General features: G+C 36.9%; 1 protein-coding gene across 5 annotated transcripts in view; it reads right to left on the minus strand.

The window, feature by feature from the left end:
- HERC2 (HECT and RLD domain containing E3 ubiquitin protein ligase 2) overlaps positions 1-12,120 on the minus strand; it is a 273,779-nt gene that overhangs the window by 36,923 nt on the left and 224,736 nt on the right. For all 5 annotated transcript variants that reach the window (XM_078448928.1, XM_078448927.1, XM_078448930.2 and 2 more), the window contains one exon: positions 11,164-11,317. In XM_078448928.1, coding sequence (XP_078305054.1) covers positions 11,164-11,317 — 154 coding nt within the window. The remainder of the gene's footprint in view (positions 1-11,163; positions 11,318-12,120) is intronic.

Below are 12,120 nucleotides of genomic sequence, written 5' to 3' on the forward strand. Positions count from 1 at the left end.
AAGCCCAAGAATACACTTCTGCTTGGCAAATTCATTTTGTGCTCTCATTTCTGGGCAAATTTTCAGGCTGCAACCTCAGTTGCCAGACCAAACTTTATTATCCCCCCACCCCACACACATTTAAAATGCCACATGAAACCATATTCATCAACATTTAGTATTAGATCTAGAGTCTTCTGTGAGACAAGTTAGCTTACAAAAGAATTAATGAAGAGCAGGACCTAGGTTATGGTGGAGGGAAGAGGTTAACAAATCCCCTCCTTCAAAGCAGCTATAAAACCATTCAAAATTATAAAAGATGATGATCTCAGGGCTCTGCAAATAAATTAAAGGCAAACAACAAGTTGAGAAGTGTTTATTCATGAAAAAAACTGCCAAACTTGGATAGAGATGGGAGTACCTATGATGTTCTTGCCTGGGTATGTTTCCATCCAAGCTGGAGGACAGTTCTACCAAGATGGGACTCTGTCTCCAGGGGAAGCTGACTGGTGCAGAGCAGGGAGCAGAAAATGCATGCCAGGGGCACTGCTAATAAAAAGACCAACAAGAAAGCCTCCATCTCCACTGGCCTGAGAACATGGTTTGGCGAGTGAGTATCAAATCTGAGAGGTAAGTATCAAATCTGAGAACTATCCAGAAATTTAACAAGGAGATCATAAAATTCAGAGAGCACAGAAGGGCCAGTGAGGGCATCACGGAGGCCTGGACAAACTGGGATGCGCACGCACAGGAAAACTGCCAAAACAGAGTTCTATGCCCTCCCTGCTCCCACCCGCATGTAGATCCACCAACAGAAGGGGAGATCAACAGGCTTGAGCATAAGCCAAGAGGATACAGAACAAACCCTAGAAGTCAGGCTAGAGAACAAAAATGAGAACAAAAGAATGAAACCGGGACATCAGAGGCCACATGCTGTGAGGGAACCAGATTTCAGAGAGAATTACAGTCATGTTACAAAACAAGTACAGAACACAATGAAAATAACCTATCAACCAATACAAATCTTGAAAAAGAATATCAGAATCCAGATGATACTACATACTACTACCTAAAATGTTCGCTTTTCAAAAAAATTATGAGACAAGCAAAAACACTGAAAAATGTGAGCCATACTCAAAAGTAAAATCAGTCAATAAAAATGAACTCTGATGCCCAAATGCTAGATCTAGCAAACAATAAAGCAACTGAAATGTTCGAAAAATCCAAGAAAACCAGAGAAAATAAGATAACACAGAAAACATGGTAACAAATGATAAGACTGACTTAACAAATATAGAATCTCAATAAAGAGGGAGAAACTATGAAAAAAGTACTAAAAGGAAATTTTGGAGTTGGAAAATAGAATGACCCAAATGAAAAATTCATTAGATGGGCAAAATGGCAGAAAAAAGGGAGTCAAATTGAAGACTGTATCATTTCTCTCTCACTCCTGGAAAATAAGAGAAAAAAGACAGGAAAAATGAGAAAGTCTCAAACACCTAGGAGACAACATTAAGGAATACAAACATATGCATCTGGGAATTTCCTCCCAAAAAACAGAAGAGAAAAAAAGGGCACAGAAAGAGTAATTAAAAAATACAGCCCAAACCTCCTTATTTGATGAAAAATATTAATCTACAGTTCCCAAAATTAATAAATCCCAAGTAGGATAAAACAAAGAGATCCACACCTAGATATTATACTGAAACTACTGAAAACCAAAGACAAAAAGAGAAAATCATGAAAGCAGCAAGATTAAAAAAAAAAGTCACAAAACACCTAGGGGTACAAAATACCTTTAATGGCTGCCTTCAATGGACATCAGAAACCAGTGGGATGACATGTTTAAAATAATAAAAGGGAAAAACTCTAAGATTTCTCAACTAAGAAATCTATATCTAGCAAAACTATCCTTCAAAAAGTGAAGGCAAAATTAAAACATTCCCAAATAAACACATAGTGAGAGAACTGCTAGCAGATATGCTTTACAAAAACCATTTACAGTATTCCAGGCTGAAATACAATGATATCAAATGGAAACCTGAATCCATGGGAAGAAATAAAAAGCACTGGAAAAGGGAAATATGTGGGTTAAGAGACAGCATAAGTATTTTTTTTCCCTTTCCTTTTCTTAATACTTTTAAAATACAAAATATTACATGGAGCAGAGCTTAGGAAACTATAGTCCATGGGCCATATCTGTCTCACCCCCCATTTTTGCATAGCCTGTGAGCAAAGAATGATTTGTGTATTTTCAAATGGTTAGAAAAAAAATCAAAATAATATTTTGTGACACACGGAAGTTTGCTAATCCTTGACATAATGCAATGATTATCATACCATATACATGTATGTATAACAGATATAGTTACAAGTATGTGGCACAAATTTCTAACATATATAAATGTAACATATATGACAATAACAGCAAAAAGGAGAGAAAAGGAAATAGAACTACACTGGAGCAAAGTTGCTACATTTTACCAGAATTAAGATATTAACCATGAAGTAGATGGTGATATATTCAAATGCTTATTTTAGACCCTAGAACAAACACTAAAAAAAGTGGCTGAAAATCAACAGAGGAATTAAAATGTTACACACGAAAAAATTTTAACACAAAAGAAAGCACTAAAGGAAGAACAAAAGAAGACACAGGCATTAGAGAAAATATAGCAAAATGCCAGATGTAAATCCAACCAAAGCCATAATTACATTAGATATGAATGGCCTAAGCATCTCAATCAAAAAGCAGAGATTGCTGGATGAAAAAAGCAAGATGCAACTAAAAGGTGCATAACCAGAGACAAACCCAGGCTCAAAGACAAAAAAAAGTTCGAAGTAAAAAGATGGAAAAAAATCTAGTATGGAAACAATCACCATAAAAGAAATGGAGTCGCTATACAAATATTACACAAAACAGACTTTAAGGCAAGAAATGTTAATAGAAACAAAAAGGGACATTTCACACTGAAAAAAGAGTCAAACATCAGATATAAATAACAATTACAAAGGTATGCACACCTAACAACAAAGCTCCAAAATATATGAATGGAAAGCTGATAGAAATGAAAGAAGTAGACAAGTCCACAATTATAGCTGAAGATTTCAATATCCAAGTCTCCAGAACTGACAGAATGAATGAAAGAAAATCAATAAGACTACATATTTCAACAGGACTACCAATCATCTTAACCTTACAGATAATAATTACAGAACACTCCCCCAACAAAGGAATAATGTACATTCCTATTAAGCAGACATGAAGCATTCTCTATGATAGACCACATTCTATAAAACAAGTTTCAATAAATTTAAAAGATGTGAAATCATTCAATGTATGACTGAACAACTACAACCATAATTGTATTACAGTGGAATTGAATCAGAAATCAACAAAAGAAGGAAATTTGGGAAACCTCCAATACTTAAACGGCACTTCTAAATAATCCATGGTTCAAACAAGAGATCTCAAAAAGGAAATTAGGAAATATTTAGGCTGAACAAAACTTGAAAACACAGCATTATCATAATTTATGTGGCATAGCCAAAGCAGTGTTTAGAAGGAAGTCTGTCACTTCAAACTCTGTTAGAAAAGAGGTCTCAATAATCTATGGTTCTACCTTAAAAAAACTAAAAACAAAAAGCAAAAACATATTGTACCTGAAGCAGAAGGAAGAAAATTATAAAGATCAGAATAGAAATCAGTAAAAGAGAAAACAGAAAAACAACTGAAGAACAAAACAAATCAATGAAACCAGAAATTAGTCCTTTGAAAAGATCAACAAAATAAACTTTTAAGATGAATGATTGGTGGGGGCAGAAATGTAGAAGATACAAATGATCAAAACCAGGAAAAAAAGAAGGAATATCACTATTGTGTTATAATAAAATATGTATTTTATTATACATATCTTGTATCTCATCATTGGCACAAAGCTCCTAAGACCCTAGAAATTTTCTGTTAGGAGTGTCTTTTGTCATTCATAAGGAGCCTTTTTGAGCCCACCTAAATTTATGCTAATGAGGTAATTTAGGGTGGGGTCTCTAGATTACCTCAGAATGGGGCTGGTCACCAGAAAGACCAAATGATTAGAGGGCTGGCTCTTTTAATACCACCAAGAGATCTCTGGGAAGGGGAGGTAAGGTGGAGGGGGTATTGTAGATTAAGATACATAAAACTCCTGAATAGCAAGATTTGATAAGACACCAAGTTGGGAGGATGATATACCCCAGTTTCATAGCAACAAAAGCCCCTGTATCAGGTCTTTTCCTGACCTCATCCTATGTACCTGTTCATCTCGCTATTCACCTGCACCCTTTATAATATCCTTTATAATAAACTGGTAAACCTATGTGTGAAGCTAAATAAAGGACACCTCATTTCAAATGAAGTCAGGAGGCTAGAATGGGGAGCTCTTATGCCCTACCATTCTTCATCAGTTGCAGACCCCAACAGGAAGAGAGGTATCTTGCGTTCCCAACAGGAAGAATGTCAATCCTACACAAACTCTTTCAGAGAAAAGAGGAGGAAGGAACATGTATTAAGGCCAGTATTATCCTGACACCAAAACCAGGCAAAGCTATCACAAGAAAGAAAAGCTATATGAATAAATGAATAAATTTTAAAATACAAACCTAAAAAAAAGCTATAGGGCAATACTATTCATGAAAATAGATGCAAAAATTCTTAACAAAATATTAGCAAACCAAATCCTGTAACATATAATAAAGATTATACATTATGAACAACTGTGATTTGTTTAAGATCAGAGTGAGTTTAATATCCAAAAACTGATTTCTGCAATATGCATTACTGAGTAACAAAACACACAAAAAGCATTTGCCAAATCCAACACTCATTCATAAAATGTACCTACTACCCCCCACTAAGTAGGAATAGAAACTTCCCCAAGTTGATAAGGGCATTTATGAAAAATCTATAGTTAATGAATTTAATGCTGAGAGACTGAATATATTCACCCTACTGGAACAAGGAAAAGGATTTCCACTCTCCCTCTTTGTATACAACACTGATTGTAGTCAGTCTCTGCTCTAGATTAAGGAATAGATGATGCCCTTTAAACTGCTATAAAGAAAGACATGTGTGAAATGAGATTGGGGAAAGGCTGTTTCTGCATATGATGGTTAGGAAAGAATTCTCTGAACAAGAGAATGGTCACAACTCTATAACTAATTGCCTAGGGGAAGAATATTTCAGGCAGATGGCAAATATGAAGTGAGACAAATATCCTGAACCTGGAATATATTTCAGGACTAGGAAAGAAGATGATGAGGAGGCGCCAGGAAGGAGAGACAACGAGGGAGAAAGGAATACATTGAAGAGGTGATCAGGGTTCATACAAAGTTGCATAGGCCATGGTTAGAGAAGTTTAGCTCCTATTTTAAGGTTATAGGGATATACTGGTGGGTTTTAAGCAGAGGACCAGCATGTTCTGACTGGGTTGGTTCACAGGGTGGTTTTAAGAGAGCATCTCTGGATGTCCTGTAGGGAGATGATTCTGGAGGACACAGAAGGTTAGGTGTAGAGGTGGGAACAGGAGCAGCCCACTAATATATGGTGCTCATATAATAAACTGGATGTGACTAGGTGGTTGGACCCAGAATGGCCTGGAGTTAGAGAGAAATGGCTAAGTTTGTAATGTATATATTTTAAAAGTAGAAATGATAAGCACTTCTGGGGAAGAAGGCAGATAGGAAAACCCTAAATTCACTTTACCCCACAGATACAACTAGGTAACTCACATCAGAGCAAACAACTCAGAAAGAGGCCCAAAGACTGGGGGAACAAAATGACACAACTAAAATCAGTCAAGGTATTCACAATATAAACAGATGTAAAATATGACACCATATACTAAAACATTGGGGGAGAGAGGAGAAAAAAATGGGTTCAAACTTACACAACCATCAACTTAATATAGATTGCTTATATGCAGAAGATGTTATATACAAACCTAATGGTAACCACAAACCAAAACCTACTGATATGCAAAGAATAAAGAGAAAGAAATTCAAATATATCATTAATGAAAACCAGCAAACCACGAAAGAAAGAAAAAAGGATCAGTGAAAAACCTCAGAAACAACTGCAAAACAACAATCAATTTATGGCAATAAATAGGTATCTATCAATAATCACTTTGAATGTAAATGGACTAAATGCTCCAATCAAAAGACACAAGGTGTCAGAATGGATAAAAAACAAAACAAACGAACAAAAAAACAGGACCTATCTATATGCTGCCTACAAGAGACTCATTTCAGACCTAAAGACACCTGCACACTGAAAGTGAGGGGGTGAAGAAACACTTATCATATAAATGGATGTCAAAAGAAAGCCAAAGTGGCAATACTTAAAGTAGATTTTAAAACAAAGACTGTAACAACATACCAAGAAAGACACATTACAATAATAAAGAGGACACTCCAACAAAAAGATATAACAACTGTAAATATTTATGCACTCAATACAGGAATACTGAAATACATAAAATAGTTAATAACAAACATAAAGAAACTAATTGAAAGTAACATACTAATAGTAGGAGATGTTAACACTCCACTTACACTGATGGACAGATCATCCAAACAGAAAATCAACAAGGAAACAGTGGCTTTGAATGACACACTGGACCAGATGAATTTAACACACATATTCAGAACATTCCATTCAAAAACAGCAGAATACATGTTCTTTTCAGGAGGGCACGGAACATCCTCCAAAACAGATCACGGAGTAGTCCACAAAACGAGCCTTGACAAATTCAAGAAAATCAAAGCCATACCATGCATCTTTTCTGATCACAACATTATGAAACTAGAAATCAGAAATCATTATGAAACTATAGGAAAAGTCTGGAAAACCACAAATACACGGAGGGTAAATAACATGCTACTGAAAAATAAATGGGTTAACCAAGAAATCAAAGAAGAAATCAAAAAGTACATGGAATCAGGGGTGCCTGGGTGGCTTAGCTGGTTAAGTATCCGACTCTGGATTTCAGCTCAGGTCATGAACTCACGGTTTGTGGGTTCGAGCCCCACATCTGACTCTGTGCTTACAGCATGGAGCCTGCTTGGGACTGACACTCTCTCTCTCTCTCTCTCTCTCTCTCTCTGTCTCTCTTCTCTCTCTCCGTCTCCCTCTCTCTCTGCACCTCCCCTGCTCATGCTCACTCTCTCTCTCAAAATGAGTAAATAAACTTTGGGGAAAAAAAAGTACATGGAATCAAACAAAATGGTCCAAAACTTTTGGAATGCAGCAAAAATGTTCTAAGAGGTAAGTTTATACTCCCAACAAATATAAGTCCAGGACTAGACAGTTTCACAGGTGAACTCTAACAAACATTTAAAGAAGAGTTAATACCTGTTCTTCTCAAACTATTCCAAAAAACAGAAGAGGAAGGAAAACTTCTAAGCTCATTCTATGGTGTCAGTATCACCCTGATACCAAAACCAGATAAAGACACCACATAAAAAAAGAGAACTACAGGTCAATATCTCTGATAAACATAGATGCAAAAATCCTCAAAAAAATAGCAAAACCAAATTAGCAAAAAATTAGCAAACCAAATTCAACATTACATTAAAAAAACCATTCACCACAAAAAATGGGATTTATTCTGAGGATGCAAGCATGGTTCAACGTTCACAAATTCATCAACATGATATATAAACCATATGATCATTTCAACAGACTCAGAAAAAACACCTGAAAAAGTACAACATCCATCCATGCTAAAAGCCCTCAAAAAAGTAGGTTTAGAGGGAACATACCTCAGCATAACTAAGACCATATACGAAAAAGCCACAGCGAACATCATACTCAATGAGGCAATACTGAGAGCTTTCCCCCTAAAGTCAGGAATAAGACAAGAATGTCCACTTTCACCACTTTTATTCAACATAGTACTGGAAGTCCTAGCCACAGCATTGAGAAAACAAAAAGACATAAAAGGTATTCAAATGGGCAAGAAAGAAAAGCAAAACTTTCTGATTTGCAGATGACATGATATTTCACACAGAAAACTCTAAAGACTCCACCAAAAAAACTACTAGAACTAATAAATAAGTTCAGTAAAATCACAGGATACAAAATTAATGTGCGGAAATCTGTTGCATTTCTATACACTAATAATGAAGCAAAAGAAAGAGAAATTTAAAAAAAAATCCCATTTACAATTGCACCCAAAATAATAAGATACCTAGGAATAAACCTAAGCAAAAAGGTGAAAGACCTGTACTGTGAAAACTATAAAACACTGACAAAAGGAACTGAAGACACAAAGAAATGGAAAGATGTTCCATGCTCATGAATTGGAAGAACAAATATTGTTAAAATATTTATACTACCCAAAGCAATCTACACATTTAATGCAATCCCTATCCAAAGACCAATAGCATTTTTCACAGAGCTAGAACAAACAATCCTAAAATTTATATGGAACCACAAAAGACTTTGAATAGCCAAAGCAACCTTGAAAAAGAAAGGCAAAAATGGAGGCATCACAATTCTGGACTTCAAGTTTTATTACCAAGCTGGAGTGGGACACCTGGGTGGTTCAGTCAGTTAAGCGTCCAACTTCAGCTCAGGTCATGATTTCACAGCTCATGAGTTCAAGTCCTTCATTGGACTCTGTGCTGACAGCTCAGAGCCTGGAGCCTGCTTCATATTCTGTGTCTCCCTCTCTCTGTGACCCTCCCCCACTCACACTTGGTCTCTTTCAAAAACAAACATTAAAAAAAATTTTAAATACAGACTAAATTAGAAAGGGCATAAGAGTAAATGAACACAAATAGATGGCGCTTTAAAACAAAGAGAAGGAGGAAAAGAAGAAAAAGAGAAAGGTAGGAAGTATTTGAGAGGCAATAGTTAACATGGAGTCTAAAAGGTATCTAATACACCATGATGATCACGGGTCCATGAAAGAGGGCTAAGGGATTACAAACAGTACAAACTGTAACACAAACAGGTCTGCACTGCAGGTCTGAAACTGCATTTTAAAGGAACATACCACCTATCTGTGAATACCGCCTATAATAACCATTTGAAAACATATTCTAGTAAAATTACTGAAACAAAGCACAATACATAAGTGGAAAAACAGATTACCACCATCACACTTTCACAGAGGAAGAACAGGTGATCCAAAAATTTACTACCAAGAAAACCTAACTTTCAAGTTTGAGCACAAACTGTCATGGACAAGCCGATCCCAGGGCTGCTATCCTGAGCCCACTGAAGAATTGACTAAAGTGTGAGCTTCAGTCAATCATAATGAAAAAAGAGATAGGGCCCCTGGATGGCTCAGTCAGTTGAGCGACCGACTTTTGATTTAAGCTCCGGTCATGGTATGGTTCATGAGATTTAGCCCCATGATGTGCACTAAGCACAGAGCCTGCTTGGGATTCTCTCTCTCCCTCTCTCTGCCCCTCCCTTGATTACACACTCTCTCTCTCCCTCTCAAAATGAATAAATATTTTTAAAAAAGAGAGATAGAGACAAAGGACTAGAAGTGAGCATTAACAGAGTAAAAATAAAACTAAATGAAGATTGAACAGAAGTACGGTATGTAATGGTTATTATGCTCTGGTAGATACAGTATAATAACATTTTAATAAAGTTGGGAGAAGGAAGAGAGAATAAGCCAAAATTTTTTTTTTTTTTTTGCTATTTCAGGAACTGTATTCATGTTTGCTTATATTAGATTTGAATCCTTAGTCTCTTGTTTCTGAAATGTCAAATAAAGCAAATGAATAATTTTGAGATATTATAATTCTGTCATCCCCTATCTAATCAAGATTTTCAGTACAGAAGAAAACACAGAAGTAATGTAAGAGGTTAATAGAAACCTTGCAGTTCTGAATTTGAATCCAATGTATCAGTATGAACTCAAAAGAAAGGGGACTGCCCAACCATTCATCCTACCTCTGTCTATTGAAAAGGTCTAGAAACAATGACAGCCCAGTAATCTAAAATGCCTTCTCCACTGAAAGACACCAAGGAAGATTCCAGATAGGGGGCAGAAACTACATGACAAGCCCAAAGAATCTTGTTATACCAGACTGCATGGAGGTTATCAATGGATCACCAATGTCATTTCTGGAACAAATTGAAGAGGTTCCTGATATCTAGAGATGGGATAATTTGAGCTTCAACAGAATAAGAGTCACAAGAGATTAAAGCCCATCATATATTTTTAAATCTGTAAGTGCATAACAATATAAAAGAAAAAAAAATTCTGGTCACCTTCAAAGAATGATAGGGAATCAATTCATCCTCTTAAAAATATAAATAGAAGAAAGCTTTTAATCCTGTCTTGCTTATGCAAACAGCACCCCTAGGTAACTAACTAAAGGATGAGGGGAAATATCTCTTTATAAAGTATTCCAGCTAATAAACAGGAAAAGAATGGAACAATTAGAATAGCACCATTTTGCAACCCTCAATGGATTAATGGCCTCAGGCTCTGAGTATCAGTAGCTGCTGACATCACATAAGGAAAGACAAGCAGGCACAGGGACACAACCACCAATGGTCTTGCCAAAGGTCTGAACTACTTGGAACTCTGAATCAGGAGAAATTTGCAGAAAGACAAGGATCAAGAATAGGCTGAAGTGCAATAGGAGTATGTAAATCCAGGCTGCAGGGAAGACCAATGGGTTAAAGGCTGAGGTTCCTCAACACATAGATTGCTGAAAAAAAGGAAAAAGAAAATCAAGAACTAAAGTTACAATAAGAAACTTAAAAGATAGAAACTATTAATTAGAAAGAGACTTAGAAGAGGGTACACACCTGGGTAACAGAAACTGCCCAGAAATACAAGTCAGCATTATCTCTAAGGGCGGGCAGCAATCACTTTAGTGGGGACACAAGAAGAGTTTCTGGAAACTGGCACAGGACTTCTTCTAGATCTGAGTTTTGGGGACTATGGCAACCACACCTGATAATCGTTAAGCTAAATATTCATTGTGCATGGTTTTCTGTATCATGTTTATTTTGAGAAAAAAAGTATTTTTAAAAAGTTGGGAAATAAGTCTAAAGCAATTCTGTAGCTTCTTTTCTATAAAATGGTGTACTTCTGATACAATTATAGAAATGAAGCTATTCTATAGGCAGAGATTCTTCCCCCCTCGTCCCCCTAGGCCAGCGCTGAGTACCTGGTATCTTCACTGTTCCACTGGAGGAAGTGTCGTCTGTGTAGGGATGGCTACTCTCCACCACCACAGGCTGAGAGGACAAGCGACCACTCTGCGAGTCTGTGGCCACATCCTCCAACTCAGTGACACAGAGCTCCAGCAACATATCTGCCACCTGGGGGAGGAAGCAGGGACATGATCAGGGCACCAGGATAGGACTTCAGAATTTGACAAATCTAGTTTAAATCAGGGCTTGGTTCCCTCACCTATAACATCAAGATAGCACAGACCTCAGAGGTGCTGTTAAGCTTGTAAGTAGCTGGGAGCTGCCTCACATACACAAGACACTCAATATGTGCCAACCAATGAAACTGTGATCACAACAGTTTTTTATACCAAGACAAGATTACTTCCTAGTGAGGAAAAATCTGCCTCAGGAACAAAAATACCCAGGGCAGGAGCAGAAAGGTGATAAAAATGACCAAGATCCTAGAAGTCATTGGGGGTCAAACAGGAGGGGGCAGGAATAGATAGGAACAATCAAGCCACCCAGATCAAACAGCAGCATAATACCTGAAACAAACAGCTACAAGCACAAACATAAGTGGGATTTCCCTTGACCCAGGACATTAAGGGTCAGCCCCAATACCATCTTCTCTGAACAATCCATAATGTCCTTATGTCATTTTTTTTTAAGTTTATTTATTTTGAGAAAGAGAACACACACAGGGGAGGGGCAGAGAGAGAGGGTGGGAGAGAGAATCCCAAGCAGGCTTGCACTGTTAGCACAGAGCCTGATGCAGTTGTCAAACTTGTGAATAATGAGATCGTGACCTGAGCCAAAATCAAGAGTCAGATGCTTAACCAACTGAGCCACCAAGGCTCCCCAATACTTATTTCATTTTAAATTTTACTGATTCACACCATTGAAGTGGTAAATACTGGTGATTATAAACTCTTTGATTTCTATTTTTAAAA

This window comes from Panthera onca, chromosome B3, assembly GCF_046562875.1.
Source record: "Panthera onca isolate mPanOnc1 chromosome B3, mPanOnc1 haplotype 2, whole genome shotgun sequence".
NCBI lineage: Eukaryota > Metazoa > Chordata > Mammalia > Carnivora > Felidae > Panthera > Panthera onca.